The sequence below is a fragment of the Nelusetta ayraudi genome, unplaced genomic scaffold (assembly GCF_046127955.1).
Source record: "Nelusetta ayraudi isolate G7.1 ecotype Tasmania unplaced genomic scaffold, CSIRO-AGI_Nayr_v1 ptg000135l, whole genome shotgun sequence".
In the NCBI taxonomy this organism is placed as follows: Eukaryota; Metazoa; Chordata; class Actinopteri; order Tetraodontiformes; family Monacanthidae; genus Nelusetta; species Nelusetta ayraudi.
This window is the reverse complement of record NW_027466185.1, coordinates 5,518,546-5,537,729: the sequence shown is the minus strand read 5'-3', so window position 1 is coordinate 5,537,729 and position 19,184 is coordinate 5,518,546. Positions and strand designations below refer to the sequence as shown.

The following is a 19,184-nucleotide window of genomic DNA, read 5'->3' as shown; positions in this document are numbered from 1 at the left end:
AACAATCTACAGTTAAATATGATCCACTGCAAAACCTCCACCTGCATGTGTTGGTTCGCCACTCGACAATCGATATACATTTTCCCTCCCTTCATCTTCTGCTTAACCTGTCACAACCGTGACAACACACACACACACACACACACACACACACACACAAGCAAAGAGAATTTTCCCCCCAAAGATTACACCCCTCGGTTATTGATCTGTTTATCAGTTAGTGCTTGAAGGCTATGGGATCTGCCCCCCCCCCCCCCGCCCCCCCTCCCACCACCACCTTCCCAATACAAACATTGATTTAATAATCCCTCCCGCCGCATTCTGGGATTGATAAAATTACAGTGCAGCCTTGTAGGGCTCTATAAATCACCCCCACACTCCCCCTCCCACACACACACATACACACACAGACTCACTCACACACCACCACGGTCCCGGGAGAAGCGTCGTCGTTGCCGCTGCGCTGATGACTCACACAGCGCAGGTGGACCTGCACATCCACATCCCCGGGCCGTGGGGGGGGGGGGGGGTGCCGTGGATGTGCCCCCCCACTCCCCCCGGGGGGGTGCCGGTCCTGTATATCACCATCATCTGCCACATCTTGTCTGTTATCTCGGCAAGCGATGGGAGAGGAGGGGGTGAAGGTGGGGGGGCATGCACTTCCATAAACTTAACACGGGAAATCAACTTTGTGTGTGCGTGTGTGTGTGTGTGTGTGTGTGTGTGTGTGTGTGTGTGTGTGTGTGTGTGTGTGTGTGTTCTTAGCGCACCACGCCGTCGGTGCGCTCCTTCTTTTGCGCGTCTGAGCCATCATTATCATCATCATCATCATCATCATCATCATCATCAATATCATTATCATTATTATTATTATCATCATTATTATTATTATCATTACACGATACAGCGCGCACGAGCGCTCCCGTTAAACACAACAAAGGAAAGCGCAAAGCAAACAAACCTCCCGATTTAACTGAAAACATTGAGGCGCGAATTCGGCACCTCCTTCCTCCTCCCGCCATTCCTATGGTTCTATGTGCTCCGTTCATAACCGGTGTTCCGGTGCGCACAGGTTAGTGGGGACATGGTCTGCTAAAAACGCTCCCCGGAGACCTTCCATGGTGTCAAGACAGCGCATGGATTTACCAGTGACACCGTTTTACTTCACGTCAGTCCTGGTGAAAGGAGAGGGGTGGGGGATCTCGGAAGCCACGTTTTCCAAAAGACACACACACACACACACACACACACACACACACACACACACACAAGCGAAACGCCCGATCGCCGCTGTGCCGCCACACGCCGCCCACGAGGCGCCCCGGGCGGGCTCCTCGCTCGCGCGTCAGATCTGAGCGCGCACGAGGCGACGGGAACAACCGAGAGCGCTCTGTGAAGACGGACCGGACGATGGTCCATCCCTAACCAGCGCGTCTCGGATCGGCTCGGATCGGCTCGTGCAGGATGAGGTTCGCGCAAGTGGCAGCGCGTCCTCGTCTGTTCCTCACCAGTCAACACACAAACACAATCAAGCGCGCGCTCGCACGCACGAACACAGCTGCGCATTCCAAGAGAAAAAGCATAATAAGAGGAGGAAGAGGAGGAAGAGGAGGAGGAGGAGGAGGAGGAGGTCCTACCTGGCTGGAACATACTTTGGAAATAAAAGATGACCAGAATAAAGGATCCCAAACAGGTGGCAAAAACCATCCGGCAAATCCTGCTCATCCTCATGAGTTCGCTCAGAGTCTGTTTCATGACGGGACGGAGATCTTCGCTTCTTCTGCTGCGGCTCGCAATGCTTGAGTGCGTGTGAGTGAGTGAGTGAGTGAGTGAGTGTGAGAGAGGGAGAGAGAGAGAGAGAGAGAGAGAGAGAGAGAGAGAGAGAGAGAGAGAGAGTGTGTGTGTGTGTGTGTGTGTGTGTGTGTGTGTGTGTGTGTGTGTGTGGACAGGGAGACCGGGAGCTGCCGGATAAAGCACCGGTCCGTAACAAGCTCCGGGCTCTGGTGGCGCTGCTGCTGCTGCTGCTGCTGGTGGTGGTGGTGGTACTGATGAGAATTGTCCGCCGGTCAATGACCTGAACGCGTCCAGGGAGGAGCGAACCACCGGCGGCTGCTGGAGGGGGAGCGACAACCCCGCCCACACGCTCCGCGCAGATGGATGCGTCCAGAGAAGCTCAAAAGCATCTTTGAGAAAAATAAAATTAAAAAAAAAATGATGATGTGATGATGATAATAAATAAACTTTTGGTCTCTCAGAAAGACGCCCATGACTGATGTTTATGCCGTGATCTCAATGAGGTTGCTCTTGAAATGTGTATATATAAGAAAAATGTGACGGGACTTTGCTTTCCTCACTTAACCTCTCCAACTGTCCACATTTTCCTTGGTTACACCTTGTATTCAGTTCTTTCTAAACATATACATGCACACATCTTTTCATTCATATTCAAACTTGTTTCTGTTCTAGTATATCCACCTTTAATTTATCAACCATGTATAGACCAAAGTACATACTTGCCATAATGCATGCATGCTACATGGCGTTCAAGGAGTTTGTATCTTTATATATTGAGCAGGAAAATATTCAACGCGTAAAACATTGACGTCACAGATGACACGACTAAAGGTTTGCTTCAAACATACTTTTATTCATTCAACAGAGGTTCAAACACATCGGTGCTATCCGGCTACAAGTACGCATGCACACACACACACACACACACACACACACACACACACACACACACACACACACACACAATTACCATATCTGCTGACTTGGTCTCACAGGTAAAAGAGAGACACAGGTGTGCTGACAGCCATTTATTTGGCTGGTGACATCATTAGGGCATAGCGCTAGCAGAGAGGTACAGTCAGTCACCTGCGAGCTGTTATTTTCACCATGTAAATAGATTCATGTTTATTAAGAGGAAGTATACTTTCCTTTTCCCTCTGTTTGCTTCACATTAATCAATCATTGTAAGTTTGTTGATCTGCCTTTGATCTGTCTTTGAGCTTACTTTTCATCATTTGACTTTGTGTCTGGCAAGAAGAAAATACATTGTTTTTAGTTTGTTTGTTTGTTTTTCTTTGTTTTTTGTTTGTTTGTTTTGCAATTGACATTACTTTCATCCAAAAATAATTATGTTTGTGGTACCCAGCTCTACTCTCTCATTTGGCTCCCTTTTAGGTGTTGTTGTCAAACACCAGCCTTTTGTCCATCCAGCTTCATTTCCTCCTTCATCACATCTATTAATGAACTTTGTGATCTCCCCCTTTCCATCATCCTTCCCCCAACACGTCCAGTATTTCCCTGCACATTTACTACTAAGAGCAGCTGAGTGCAGTGTTGCACAAATTGGCATAAGCACCATATTTGATTCTGTATTATTCAGTTCCATGAAAGTTAAGACAAATTGACCTTTTTGGATTGTTTCTCTGTCTGTTTTTCTATTTAAGTTACAAAAAAGCAGTCCAGATGCCTTGATAACTTACAAGCCTACGATCAACCTAAGGACTCAGAACCTACACAGGCAAAATTGTAAACACTGTTAAAACATTGTTATAATTACGGCGCAGAAAAAAAATACTAAATAATGTATGTGGGTCTGTGCGATGAATAATGTAATGTAGCATCAAACCTGTTTTGCTCCAAGAGGGTTAGGGGCAGATGAAACAAAGCTAATGGTGCTTTGCTTTGGGTGTCTGGATAATTGTTCTATTGAAATGAATGCCTTTATTGTCATCACATTTTGTGGACAAGAAAAATGATGAGTGGATGGCCTCTATGATCTGCGCAGGTAACCAATCAAGTAGGCCAATATCAGGAGTCAAGAGCAAATGCTGAGGCGAGCTGCTGCCCACTTGGCAAAAAAAATAGTAAAAAAAAAAAAAAAAAAACAAGGACAAAGAACAGAAGCTTTATGGCTTCATGGTGCAGCTTTGGTTTCGCCGTGCGTTTGATGAAATTCAGAGGTTCTAAGGATTTTAGGGAAATCTTAGATTGGATTTGGTATTGAGCAACAATCAGGAGGATGGGAAGCGCCCACCCTCCGATATTCAGCATATGCAAGGAGGGAACAATAAATAACAGCTCCACTGAGAGCGTTTTAGAACACATTCGGAGTTATTATGTCTGTACGCACTCATTGAAACTTTTCACCGCTGCATTTCTGAAATTCATCCGAGTCCACCTAGTTTCTCTGCATACCATGGTGACAGGTGGGAATAGGTGAGGCAATTAGAGAGAAAAATATATATATATATATATGTATATATATATATATATATATACATGTATATATTCATTCATTCATTTTCCATACCCGCTTAGTCCCGAGCTCAGGGTGACGGGGGTCTGCTGGAGCCTATCCCAGCTGTCTTAGGGCGAAGGCTTGCACGATTGTCCACAATTATTCTGGGTGGGGGGTTGCCTCGGGCCCTAGTGTTGTGACTGCAGAGCGCGTCGACTGCGACAACGAGCGACAAAGCAGCTGTTTTTATCTGTGCTGAGTCAATCAGAGCGTTATTTTGCGAAGAGCCACCGGCTCCTTCCCATTTAGCAGACACAGCCCATCTCGTCTGCCAAAAGAGAAGGGAAGCAGTCAATCTGGAGCTATTTAAACAAACTAATATTTCATTTTTCACACATGTAAATTGCACTGATAAACCCCTGACCTCTAGCTATATTTTCATACTGCTAGTTTTTTCGTTCTGGGAATATGTGCATGTGCACACTGCTCTGCGTCCACAGTTCAGGAGTAAACACAGATAAAGCCACCACCGCGAGCTTTTTAACACGTGTAATTATAATTGCTTACACTTACGTCAAAGTGATGCAACATGCTAAAACTAAATACAATTTGAGGTGAGAGATCATCATTGCGTTTGTGTCAAAAACGAAGGTGCATTGCCTACTATTGTAATGGTGCTGGTTTCACTGGTAGACCAACCAAGATTAGTAATAGAAATCACTTTTATTACTGATTTTGTAAAGCACATTAAGTTGTTTTCATCACGCGTGTCATGCCTGGTCATAGTTAAAGCAGGATCATCAGTGTTTTCCCACTGCATCGGGCCACACGTCCTTCAATCATTTTGTTTTTTTCAATTTGCCTTCATCTCCAGAAATGGCAAAAAGCGAAGTGGAGGGTCTCGTCTCCCTCACAGCTGCAGTGCCATCTAGTGTTAATACAGCATACACACAGAAGAAAAGCGGCTTTGGGGAGCGGTTCATCCTCTGGCAGACAGGCAGTGATAGATAGACCTTTATGAGGCATCTTAACCTTCCTGTGGGACCTGCACAAAGTCACAGAAGTTGCTCCGCCTTGATCAAATTACACTCTAATGGCATTTCCAAGCACTTGCCAAGAGACACATCGCTGTGCACTCGCTCTAATTAGGGTATCCGTCTTACGCAAGCAGGGCCGTCAGGTCAGGGAGAAAATGGAAAGTTGGTCCAGAGGGGTACCTCCAGTTTTAAAAAATAATAATAATGACAACAAAAATTTGCATCCAATGCACTGTAACGCACTCGGCGTCAACAACAGACGGACGCAGGACCTGTGTCCTCCGGGCTCCGGCGACGAGCTGCAGGACGCCGGGAGAATGAAAATGACGGCCTTTGCACAGGAGGCACACCCATGTTGTTCCCGCACACATGTGTTTTTGTAAATGCAGAGTGCGGAGCGAATATGGCTGGGAAGGGAAGGGAGGAGACTTCAGCTGGTCACTAACATACTTTGATTTATTATGCACGCACAACACGCATGTAAGGACACGCGCACACTTTATCACACACATCTATGTGAAGATCTCTCTCTCTCTCTCTTTAAGTGATACTGCCCATTACACAACTGTGTGCCACACAGTGCTGTTGGATTACTCCATAAAAGTAATCCAACTACTGATTACTGATTACTGCTTTTAAAAGTAATCTAATTACTTATTTAACTACTTTGTTTTATAAGTAATCAATTACTAATTTCTAATTACTTTAGTTGAAAAGAGATAAAGTAACAGTTGAGAGTCTTGTTTCCTGCACATAAAGTACAACGACCCACAATAATAATCTTTGATTTAGACGAGATGAACTCAAAATAACGTTTGTATTTCCAGCTACAAACGCAATCGCAGTCTTTTTCTCTTGCCGCCGCCGTGCTTGTTTTAGTGCATCGTCATATATCAATGATGTTGCATTCACGGCTGCATCATCAGTCTGCGACATTGTTGTTTTTAGTTGTTTTTTCGAAATTTCAGACATTTTGTGGATAAAAAGACATTTTTAGCTTGCAAAAAAAGAAAGGTAATGCATCTCATGCATCAGTTCTAGCAAAAGTGTATGACAGCCTTAGTTTAGTGTTTAGTGTGAGTTGTCTGGGTCCTGCCTCCACCATGTCATGACACCACCAAGCCCCGACCCAATCAAAACAGCACTGCGACCCACCAGTTGAGAAATGCTACTCTAGTTCATTTCATGAAGCTAAGCTGTCAAACCCCCCAGGGGCTGCTGGTGCCGCCATAATAAAAAACACACAGCGCTTTAAACCTGAGCTTCCCCCTCTATGCAAATACATCAATCTTATCGCTCTCCTGCAGCCTTTTTTTCTTTTCTCATTTTTTTCAACTGAGCCAGATTTAGACCTTCTTGGGGCTTTTAGGGGCATGACCTCGGGGAGGTGGCACTATCTTCTTTAAAAGTTTTAAGGGCATTAACATGCAGCAGCTGCGAGAAACCGGGTGGTGTTTTTCATACGGAGAGGAGCGCGTCTGAAGCTAGAAGAGTTGGCCCTCGCCCGCCTGTCACTCAGGCTTTCGGGAGAAGACGTCATTGGGCGATCACTCGCTGCCGCTTTGCCTCCATCTCTCGGTCGCATCGTCTGCTCCCTCTGTCGTCGGCGGTTGGTAGAGGCCGCGGTGATTGACAGCGGGACGGCTAACCTCAGCAGTTTCCCCTCACCACCAAGGCCTCGGACGCACGCTGGGTTAGCGTCAATGAGCAGAGCACCTGAAAAAAAAAAAAGAAATGCATGTCTGAATAAAATTATTTCAGTTATAACAACAACTATTGCAATGTTGGATAATACTTAACATAAGTGCAATCTATAAATTTTGAGTGACCAGAGGAGGACATTGTAAATTCAACCTTCTGGTCACTTGAATAACCCAAGATATTTGGCGAATCTTTTCCAGTGGCCACTCGTGGTATTGCAGCCAAAAACCCCATGCTGCCCAGCAAGTGTTTTTTACCCTTAAGACCTTAGACCGCAATACAAAAAAAATTTAATGTAAGTAAAACAGTTGACAGGATGCTTCCAACCTGAAACACGGTTCATAATGAATCTTTCTATTCTTGATTTTTAAGTCATGCACTTTTAATCTTTCTTTAAAAAAATGAAATAAAATGTCTACAATGTCATAAGGCCAGAAAATCCCCAGAAAAGCTTTATATTTCTTGGCAGAAAATAAAGCTTTTTCCAATCTAAAAATCATAAATTACGACAAATATTACACAACGGACGTTTTAGTGCTGCCGTTTAAATTGGCTGGCTAGGAGAGCACGTGAAAACGCCTTCCTCAATGTTAATTCAAGCAATTTACCTTTTTTTGTTCCAAAGCTGGGTTCATTATTTTTCTGGCCTCCTGGATCTAACTGGCGCCCCAATTCACGGAACTACGCTGAGGAGAATTTGTCATGTTTAATGCATATTTCCCTGTTAGCAGTCATTTGTTTGACGACCTGATGAAAGAATTTCCTACATTCCCCTCTGTGTCGGTGAGTTTTTATTCCACAGGCACCTGACGTAAGGTGGTTCTACAGCAGAATGTTTTATATACTGTGGTACTATCAGAACGGATTTAGTAAGCAAGCCGGTGAAATCAAAGATCGACCAAGACGGAACAGTGGGACAGACGCTGATAATATCATAAACACATGGAGAGACTGTTCTTAATTTGCAAATTTTAAATCTGAAAGTAAAATCCATGACTCATCATCATATAAAACACATACTTAAAAGTTAAGCATATAACATTTAGAGATTTTTAAGAAGAAACAGCGACATCAAGTGGTTACATTTTAGAATGCAACACTCTTTCACTACTCCCTCTCCTGAGCCTGTCAGTGAACTACGGTGGCCTGCGCACACAAACCTGGATACTTCGTCCACCTTCTCCTTCTTCGTTGGTTTATTTGAGGATGCCAGCGTTTGCCCTAAATATGAAACGCGCTGTCAGGCAGCTGTATTGTCCAAACCAGGCTTCCTTAGAAATATGGTGGCGCAAGATTGCAGCTAACTGGGAGCAAGACCCTTGTTACACATAAATAAGAACCGCTCTATGGAAAGGAAAATTAAATTACTTTTATGTATTTATGGGCAGTATGTTAATTTTTTACAAATATGAAAATCAAAAATTAAGCCAAATTTTACACACTGGACTTTTAATTACACAATCATTGTCATCCACACAGCAAAAATATACCCAATCAAGCAGTCCGAGGGGATCCATGATCTGCTATTTTACAATCTTGCTAAAGCCCCCCACTCATCTGACTTCAATGAAAGCAGCGACCTCCATTTAACTCTACATTTCATGCCTTATTAATCGAGTCCGAGTATTAACCCACTCGCTCGTGTTCCGTGGCCTAAGCCAATGCAAAGATCGTGAGCAACAAGGGTTGTCATTGAATAATTCAGACAGGAAGCTCACAACGTGTTGAAACTAATTCAAATTCAGCCATTCAGTATTGACCTCAAGCCACCTATTGAGCCTTTTCCGAGGGCTGAACGTAGCGATATCTCAAATTGTCTTCTTGCCGAAGCAGCGGAGGATCAGGGAGGTGACAGTTAATTAATATCACTGCCACTCAAAGCCATATTTTGCAATCCGAAAGCCATTGATTCGGCGCATCGATTGGTGAAAGAGTGATGATAAAGGGACGCTTACCTGGGCTGAACTGGGTCGGACGCCCACGGTGGCGTCCAGCTGCCGCTTCGTGAGGCCACACTTCATCGCTACTGCGAAGCCTTGGACAACATCTGCGGCGTTGGGGCCCATGACGTGAATACCAACAACACGCTCCTCCTGCGGAGAAAAAGCAGCGAAGTCGTCCATCCATCCATCAAAGCTTCAACAACATCAAAGAGTTCAGAGTCCCTGATGTCATTTAAACATTAAGCAGGGGAGTCGTGCTCCATGGGCACCTGCACCTGCTTAATCTTAACAGAGCACATGGACATGGAAATTCTTCATACATCAATAATCAGATCCACATCCAGCATTGGCTGAATGCAGTGTCCTCTGAAAATCTTTATTTTATTTAATTTTTTTGCAGTGCGCGGGATAAAACTCTCTGCAACTCTCTGGCCTATTTGACTCACACCTCTATCTCCCTCTCTGTCTCTATACCTTCTTTTTCTTGTATTTCCTTTTCACTCCAACCGCTCAAAGCAGGTGACCACCTTCAGAATCCGGGTCTGGTCATGGTTTCTTCTCACTGGGGTGAGTTTTCCTGCAGGAGGATTAGTTGGTTTTCTCTTTGGTTGTGCAAATCACTCAGAGATGCCTTTGGATGACATTTAGTGCTTTCTGAAAAAATAATAATTCATACCACACATTATATCTTATTTGTTACTTATCTAGACCAAACCATTATCACCAATGTTGTCCCAGTGCACCAAATTATTATTTTATTATTATTATTTTATAGTTTCAGCTCAGTTCAGGTTTTAATCCGAAGTAAATTTTAAGCCGCAGTCTGAGTCGCTGTCTACACTGACAGGAGAGAGATATCTGTACCAGAACGGAAATGAAGGAAGAAAGATTAAGTCATTGAAAGGAATTTAAGAGGTTACGATGGCTTGAGGCCGCATCAATCATCATTATTGAATGCAGGCTGGGAATAAAGTGTTATTAAAATGTGTCATGAACGGCCGCATAATTTACATGGAGGTAATTGGCGCAAATGAGGAGGGAACACTGATATTAGCGCAGTTATCACCGGCTTGGCTGAGGTACATTGTGGAGAAGGCGTTGGTGCCAAGTCAATTGTGGAAGAGCTAAATAGGAATATGTAGTAGGTGGACTAATGAGGTGTGAACTATTGCACAACTTGTGTCATCATGACTAAATTCCCTCAGGGAGAAATAAATGTACCAAAAAATGAATAAATAAATAAAACTCTATTTCATAGCCGGGCTGCAGGTTTCACTCTGAGAGAGATAAGAGGTCACATTGGTGTGTTTGGACACATCATCAAGATATACACTTAACTTATTGGAGCTTGTCCTGGACATAAATAGATATTTCTATCATAAGTTGGTGTGCAGTGTCTTGCACAGCAGCCAGCAACTCTGATACAAGTGCGAAATGCTGGTTTCTTCAAGGTTGATGGAAAGCTTGTCGCCAGCTCTGTCTGGTTATAGCTCAGGCAAAAATGAGTTTTTGTCTTAAAAAAAAAGAAAAGCATTTGAAACTCTGTGAGCTTCTGTTCAGATGTGATGAAAGCAGCTGATGAAATCATGCTGCTAGTTGCCCTAAAAGAAGCAGCAGAAGGACGCTGAGAACGGAAAGTATGCCGCAAGTGACTGCAAGCCTGGGTGCTGCTAAATAGTTCAACCCAGATGCTGCAGCATCTGCAGCTTGGTGACAAGCTTGTCAAAAATACACGTTAACACGCCGGCTTTCCTCAGTGGGCAATGTCGTTACTGCTTTATGGTGAGACCAGAACACTGAAGTGCATTACGGCTCAGCAGGGGGCGGGGACGTGCGGTTGAGCTTCAAGTCAACATTTATTTGTACAGCACTAAATCAAATCCAAAGGCATCTCAAAGCACTTCATACAATCAATTAAAACCAAATGAGCCCCCAGAGGAAGCAAGGTGCAGCTGCAGCCAGGAAGAATTCCCCTGTAGGGGGAAACCTAGAGCAGATTCAGGCTCCAGAGGGCAGTCGTATGATTTCACCGGTTGCCGGTTAATACTTCCCTCTTCTTTTTTTAGCAGGAGCTAGAAGCAATATGAACCTGATTGGTTCATTTTCAGATGTGACTGAAGAGTTGCCTTTTCTTGCAAGCTCCTTCCCAAAGTGGCCTACCTGTGTGCGCCTTCTCAAAGGTACACTTTCGATTAATTCCAAGGATTCAGGCATGGATGGCATCCTGTCTGGCTTATCGCTGATCATAAAAAACCTGATAAGAGCTTCAGCAAGCCATGTAAGAGGACGTCAGTACTGAATGTCTTACGTGGTCAAGGATGTGACAGATGACTTTAAGGTAGCAGGAGTTTTTATTTCGAGCAGGAAGCTCCCACTCAAGGGGCCAGTAGTAGCTGTGATACACCTGGAAAAGAATAATAAACAATAACAATGACAATGACCCTCTTTAACCATTTATTAAGATGGGAATTCCTGACATTGTGTACCTCTACGCTGCCTTCTCCGAATGCTGAGGCGGCCTCCTCCTCAGAAAGCCCACACGCAGCATATTCCAGTGGCGTGAGCACCACAGTGGGCACATTGGTGTAATCACACTGTGAATGGAAATCCAGACAATCGTTAGCGTCTTCAATGCACCATTTGGCTCAAAGAAATGCTGTGATGGTCCAGTGTGTGAAATTTGGCCCTATTTATGATTTTCATATTGATAATAATATACTTCCAAGAAATACATTAGGAAATGTGTATACTCACATTAAAAGTAAAGTCATTTGGTTTCCTCCCCAAAGAACAGTTCTTATTTATATATAGGAATATACATAGACGGTTTTGCTCCCAGTTGCGCCACCATATTTCTACAGAAGCCTGGTGTGGACAATCCAGCTGCCTGACAGCACATTTCGTATTTAGGGTGAACGCTGACGTCCTCAAATAAACCAACGAAGAAGGAGAAGGTGGACGAGGTATCAAGTTCAGGCTACTGTGAGCTGCACTGGCAAACCTGGGAGAGGGTGGCTGAGCAAATGAGGGCTGCAATCTAGAATGTAACCACTGGATGTCGCTTTTTCTTCTCAAATGCCCAGATTTTGACACTTAACACTTAACCTTGGCATAACGCTGGCATCCTCAAATAAACCAATGAAGAAGAATAAGGTGAACAAGATGTCCAGGTTTGTGCGCATATCTTTTTTCCCACATTGGTCATGTAGGTTTTAGCTTTCTTGGTTTTGAAGACATCGGCGAAAAACATTTTTCCTATTACATTAGCAATAATGACATTAAATGGCACTTTAATTTCAGTGCTTTGAGTTGAAGGAAGCGCAGGCCAACTGCACCTCCTCCAATTAAATTAACAAACAATTGGTGTATGAATGTGTGTGTGAATGGGTGAATGAGAGGCCAATGTAAAGCACTTTGGGGTACCGTGAAGGTGCTGGAAAAGCGCTTTATAAGTGCAGTCCATTTACCATTTACCATGAGTGTTTTAGCTTGTGAGGCTCTGGGTTACAGCTGGCAGTGACGAAAATCACAAAGGTGTTTCAGAGTAATCCGAGTACCTGGATGTTCTCTCCTCTGTAGAGTCGACGGGCCAGCAGTGTGCCGGCATGCACCGATAGCCCGCTAGATGAAGGGCGCCCATGCTGAACTGCTCCGACAGCATAGATGTGATCCACGCTAGTCTGGTCACTCTCGTTCACCAGAATCCTGCCACTGCAACAGCAGCAGCAGCAGCAGCAGCAGCAACAACAACAAGAAAAGACACAGCTGTTCATCAAAACCCGACTGAATCAAAACCACAATTGAAAGGATGAAGTAGCGCTCACTCCTGGCCGCACTGCACACCGACACCTTCCAGGCCCATGTCATGGGTGGCGGCCTCCTTGCCGATATCGAGCAGCACCTGCGCACACAAACACACATACACACGTGCAGAATGAGGTACAGTAATAAGTAAAAGTCAACTTTGTTGACCAGGAGAAGGTACCGTATCAAATTCTTCTTGTCTTGTTTGGCCATCTTTAGACATAATGTTGACTTGAAGTTTTGCAGGTCCATCTGTTGTTTCTCCTTATTAGAAAAAAAAATCTATTAATTAATATAGACAGTATGTGACTTAAAGAAAGAATACATAAAAATGACTGGATTTTTACAAGTGATAAATACTTTCTCTTATAATTAGAGATCAGACTGATCAACAGACACTGATGTCAAAGGTGTATAGTAATAGCGTATGGTGTAACGTATATTACAGACTACTACAGAACTTGACCATTAACAAATGTAGAATTAGTAATGCATCTGGATATCATTAGACACTTTTGTGTGTGTCTTTGCTACAGTTTGTACACAGTGTCAATCAGTTTATAGAGAAAAAACTTCAGCTAAGGAACAGGGTTGAAACCAAGACAAGAAAAAGGGATATGGAGGGGAAAAAATGACCAAATATAGTAATACCTGTGAAAACGACTGTTAGCAATAAAAAAAAATAAAGAATACTGATGTGTTACTGATGTGTTCAATATTTGACATTGGTCATTTATGGATTCAGTTTGGGTTTAGTTTTTGCTCTTTGAATCTTTATACAAATTGATAAATGAGTCACTTGAAAGTAATACCATAACTTGAGTAATGGGAATTTTCGGACTCCTCATATATCTCATAACACATTTGTGCCCATATATCTGTATCCTATAATATGCCGCTTCTAACCAGTTAGTTCACCTGACAGAGGATCTTTCACGCATGGTCCAATCTTCTCAATCTACAACAGAAAGGGTCAAGAGCATGCTAAGGGCCACATTTCCAGTTCCATGTACAAAAGTACGACATCCGGAGCCTCTGTCTCATTCTCGGTACCTGAGCAACTGAACAGTGATGGAGGACCTCCAGTCCTCTGACGACCAGGTCGTTCTCTACCTTCTGAGCCATCCTCCGGTCAAACCCGGGGAGCAGGTCTGGCTGTGGCATGACGGTGACCGCCAGCCCAAGGCCGAACAGGAAGCCGGCGTACTCCACCCCTTCTGCAGTCCCTCCCACCACCAGGGAACAACACTTGATGCTCTGACATCTCAGAGTGATTTTAATTTAAAGGTCCAGTGTGTAATATTTTGCCTGATTTACAATTTCTATATTGGTAAAAGCTTAATACACTGCCTCATTTGGCCTTCCTACCCTTAGAATGGTTCTTATTTATATGTAAGTACCGTATTTTCCGCACTATAGAGCGCACTGGATTATAAGGCGCACAGTCAATAAATGGTCTATTTTCTAACTTATGTAATATATAAGGCGCACCGAATTATAAGGCGCATTAAGCGAAACAAAAGAATCAGAGATAAGCCCGTCAGACTTCATTAACTGCACAGTAACTCTAAAACTTGTTTGTAACAAATAAAAAAACAGAATGATACCGCTAGAAATATGTTACCAACGCGAGTTGAAATCCACCGGAGGTTCTCTACCACGGTTCGGAAGGTGTTCGATTACGCTCCATCAGTGCTTGATTCTACAGCACCGCCGGACTCCTGAACACTGTCTCACTTCATCTACGCGATCTTCATCTTCATCTTAGTGTATAAGAGGCTTATGTATTACTCCGCGATAGCCGTAATGCTGCGAGCGGTGCGGCTTTGTAATTTACCTAAGTCGTACTACGGTAAAACACTTTGACAGAGCGCCGTGTACCTCTCAAAATCGCTTCGACGTCAGCAAGCACAACCAGAATCAATCCATATATAAGGCGCACCGGATTATAAGGTGCACTGTCGTTTTTTAAAAAAAAAATCAAGACTTTTAAGTGCGCCTTATAGTGCGGAAAATACGGTATATCCATAGATCAAGGGTGCTGCCAGTTAGCTGCCATCTTGCACCACCATATTTCTGAGGAAGCCTGGTGTGGACAATCCAGGTCTCCTAACAGCACGTTTCGTATTTAGGGCGAATGCTGGCGTTCTCAGATAAACAACCAAAGAAGAAGAAGGTGGACCAGGTGGAGGTATCCAGGTCAGGCTACTGTGAGCTACACTGGCAAACCTGGGAGAGGGAGGCTGAGCAAATGAGGGCTGCAGTCCAGAGTGTAACCATTGGATGTCACTGTTTCTTCTAAAAAAAAAGCCCAGATTTTACACACTTTAAGCATGTGTTTGTCTGACCTGGTTAGGCAGTGCTCTCTGCTCCCAGGTATGTCCAGATAGCGAGGTCTGCCTCCCGTTGCAATGACAAGGGTCTCCGCAGTCAGATGTCTCTTCCACCCATTTACGTCCGTCACCTGATGGAGAGGGTTGTTGGCTTGCTATGTCACACACAGTGATGGCTGGTAAATGGCACCGGGCCAAAGGTGAGATCCAATCTGATGAACACGTCCCCTGCAGCTTAATTATTATCATTGGGGAGACCACTGACGGGGTGAAGCTGCTCATTGTGACCAGTTAATTAGCAGGAGCTTCTTATAACAGATTTCATTCTTGTCCTACTTTTAAAACCTCCATTATCAAGTTTAATAGAGTGACTGACCGTGCCTCAAAAGCACTTGACACCACACGTTGCCCAGGTTCATGTTTATCATGAAAGAACATATACTGTATTATTCACTATATGTCTGTACAGCAAGAAGGTCACGGGTCCCCACGACCCTGAGCCATAGAAATTGAACAGATACTGAAGATGTCCGCATTTGAGATGACATACTTTGGATGTACTGTGGAAAGACTTTTGCAGACTTTACTTGTCTATGAAGTGCTTACCTCCACCGTGTGTGGAGCTACAATCTCTCCACGGCCACTGAGGTAGGAGACTCCGCAGGTCTTCAGCTCCCTTTTTAAATCCAAACTGCGAGTGGTCTGGAGAGGCTGGACTGCCTTCACCAGCTCAGCCCAGTCGTGAGACACTGGGATCATTCACAGAAAAATCATTTAAAAAATATATTTTCTCTAAAAGTTATTTTTCTAGCTCTGTTAATGGCTTTATATATACATATATATATATATGTACATATGCCTTATTATTGTCACCATTATCTTCCACCTTCCAGCAGTATCTCCGAGCATCTTCAAGAGCTTTTCCCAACAAAGACGCCTGCTGGAGAAATTTCCCTTTGCAGTCGTTGAGGGTGGAGACCCCCCAGTTCTGGGGGTGAAGGCAAAAACAAAGACATACGAGTGCAAGACAGAAAAGTAAATGAAATACATTTGGGGCAAAACGTAAGTGGGAGAAACTTGAAAAGAGGCTAACCACAAGATGAGACGTGGCATTGAAGATGAAGGGCGATGAAAGACAAGTTTGAAAAAAGAGAGTGTCAAAGACTGAAGAGAGGCAAGAGGTAAATGTAAAAAACAGAAAGAGATAATATGGAGGAAAAAAATGAGGGGAAAGTGGGAAAAATGTCATGGCATGGAGAGAGCAGAGGAGAATGGAAAGAGAAAGATTCCTTGAGTGGCCCGGTGGTGAGAGTGAAGCACTCACCCCTCTGCGTGCCTCTCAGAGAGGCAGCGACAGGGTCAACCAGCATCACTCCTTTCCCCAACCCTGCAGCCTCCTGGCGACACAAGAGGGATGGAGAAAAACACAACATTAATGTGTGCGGCGCAGCGCCGAGGGAGTGGAAATTAAATATTGAAACAGGTTAAGCACTTGTCCTTTGTAGCAATCCTCAGCTCCTGCTCATTCCCACTCCTCTCCAGAGCTGCTCACACATCATCCCATTACCATAAAGCCCATTAATATGATAATTACCTGAGCTGCTTGCTGTTCATTGAGTAGATTAGCCATAATTATCAAGGCTGGGTTGTGTTGAGTGCCCAATAGCCGGCATAAGAAGTGAGTTAGGCCTTAAAGCCGATTGTGTGCAGGAATGAAGAAAAAGGTACAAATGCTAATGGGCTGATTTTTTTTAACAGCAGACATCAGATGTTGAAGTATTGGTTTAAGGGACTGTTTTAAATGAGTGACCTTTCCTCCCATAGCAAAGTACGTATCAACCTTCTGCGTTCTCATTTTGTTATTTGTCACATTCTCAAGTGGAGGCTAAATTTAATTCAAACGCCCACATGCGCTAACAGTGCGAGCTAATGCTCGTGTGATTTTCACACAGCTATGCCAGAAAACGAGAGCGTCCAAAATGTTGTTTCTGTGATGTGTGTGATGATCAATTTAAAATTGAACTGACTAGAAACCAAACAATGTTCACTATCCTAACTTTAGATTGAGAACACATTACAGATCTTTCATGAATGTGTTGCAATGCTATTTTGACTTTGGACTTGTGTAATATCAATTAATTTAATACACTTAATTAATCAATTAATTTTATCTATTAACCTATTGAAGTACAATGAGGTGAGGCAGAAGTCATGGTGGGTCCAGGGGGGACACAATTAAACAATTAAACACTATGCCAATTCCGGGGGGGGGGAGAGACACCCATTTCCAGTCCAAAATTGCTTGTAGCTGCCACACATTTTGATATTTTCCTTATAAATGAAAGGAAGAAAGGGCAAAATCTCACAAAAAACCTCAACCTCTGCGAAATTAATATGCAAATGTGTTTCCCTGTAAAGACTCGCTGGCCTGAAGGGAACAACCAAAATGGAAAAAAGAAGATTGGACATATTGTGATTATGAAATGTGATTACAATTATTTCACCTGCTGTCTCAAATGCAACAGGATTTTTAGGGATAATATCTGCAAATCTCACAAAGCCCATTTTACCGCAGAAAGGGGTTGACATTAATATTGAATAGGTTTTAGACAGCACGTTGTTGTAACCAAATGTTTACTTAATTCTTCTGCATTTTCAAACCTTTTTTATTTTTAGCCTTTGTCTATTTTATCTGTCTTTTGCACATGGTTCTAATGTGTTGAGTACTTCACATTAATATGATTTAATATGAGTGTTTAGAATTTTGTTGTTTATTCACGCAAATATCATAAACCAAACTGATATGGGGACGATAAACCCCCTCTCAATACCTCACTGAGAGTCAATAAACAACAGATAGCAGTCAAATGACACAATTGTCCTGCCCTATCTTGTTAGTGTAGGTTCAGTAAACTGTAGCTCACTGAAGAACAAGAAGAAGAATCGGTTGATATCATAAATTAGAATAACAGAAAAGACGACTGTCACTTCTGTGTTTATCGTGTACAAAACTTAAACAGTCTCCTCATTTTGAATATTATTTCTATACCTATTGAAGCATATTAACATTATCTTTCGAGAGTTTAAACACACATAATAATACCTCCTTGGGCTTCCAGTTTGTCAGTATAGCCTATTTTTCTCTAAACTAAAAACAGATTGGAACCCTGGCAAGCAAATTCACCACAATACTTTGGGACTGATCGCAGAGAGATGAAAACGCCGACCTTTGCAACAGCCAGGCCTCCTGACCCCCCTCCAAGAACAAGCAGGTCGTAGCCATAGGACCCCAGTGGTGGCTCCCTCGGTAAGTCCATGTTGCACTGCTAACAGTCCTTAGGGACAGACTTTAATTTGCTGTTGGCAGCTGAAAAATAGATACACAAACTCTGGTGGCGGAAAGGGACTTTGGACTTAAGGTCCGTCTGGCTGTGACCAGATAGATGTAGGTCAAAACCAGCCACATCTATTGATGACCTACTTAACTAATCAAAGTGCAAAATTAATGTTAATGAATGAGCTGCTAAGTCAACGCAATTACTATATGATTAACATTACTATTACTATTTGATTTACATTTTCAATTTATTTTTGTGATTCATTGACTTATAACAAGCAAAACGGCAGCCTTGCCACTAACATAGCACGCATAATGGGCCTCACACAAGATTATGACTTTGGTTACCCAGTATCTTCTAAAAAATAAAAAAAATAAAAAATAAATACTTTATATAACTATCTAAAACTATCAATATGAGAGAAACAAACAACAGAGACATGTTTGCTGAAACGCATGTCAACCCAAAACACAAATAATGTTTCTGCGAAAAACAGCAAAACTGAGAGAAAGCCAGTGGAACATTTTGTAAAATGCATTTTAATTACACAGGCGTTCACTTGAAACTAGTCGCAGAACAGAATCCTAATTTACCCGCGGTTAAATGGCGACATCTAGTGGATTTTCTCTGTTTGCAGCGCGTTTGCAGCCTTCGGCCACCGTAGGTACAGTGGATCGCTTAAAAAGTGTCCAGCGAAAAAGCATTGAAACTGCACAAGAATGACAGTGAACTATTTGGCGTAACTACAGTCCGTGGGTACGATGAACCTACTGAAC

The 19,184-nt window shown here is 43.3% G+C and overlaps 1 protein-coding gene and 1 pseudogene across 2 annotated transcripts in view; both read right to left on the bottom strand.

Annotated features, from left to right (window-relative positions):
• Positions 1 to 2,030, bottom strand: part of chst11 (carbohydrate (chondroitin 4) sulfotransferase 11) — a 77,763-nt gene extending 75,733 nt beyond the window's left edge. Inside the window, exon 1 of one of the 2 annotated variants that reach the window (XM_076011585.1) lies at positions 1,638 to 2,030. In XM_076011585.1, coding sequence (XP_075867700.1) covers positions 1,638 to 1,755 — 118 coding nt within the window. In that variant the 5' untranslated portion in view covers positions 1,756 to 2,030. The remainder of the gene's footprint in view (positions 1 to 1,637) is intronic. The other variant, XM_076011586.1, reaches the window with a different exon arrangement.
• A 4,287-nt stretch (positions 2,031 to 6,317) lies between these two features.
• On the bottom strand, positions 6,318 to 18,556 carry LOC142877164 (thioredoxin reductase 1, cytoplasmic-like; annotated as a pseudogene).
• Positions 18,557 to 19,184: the final 628 nt, after the last annotated feature.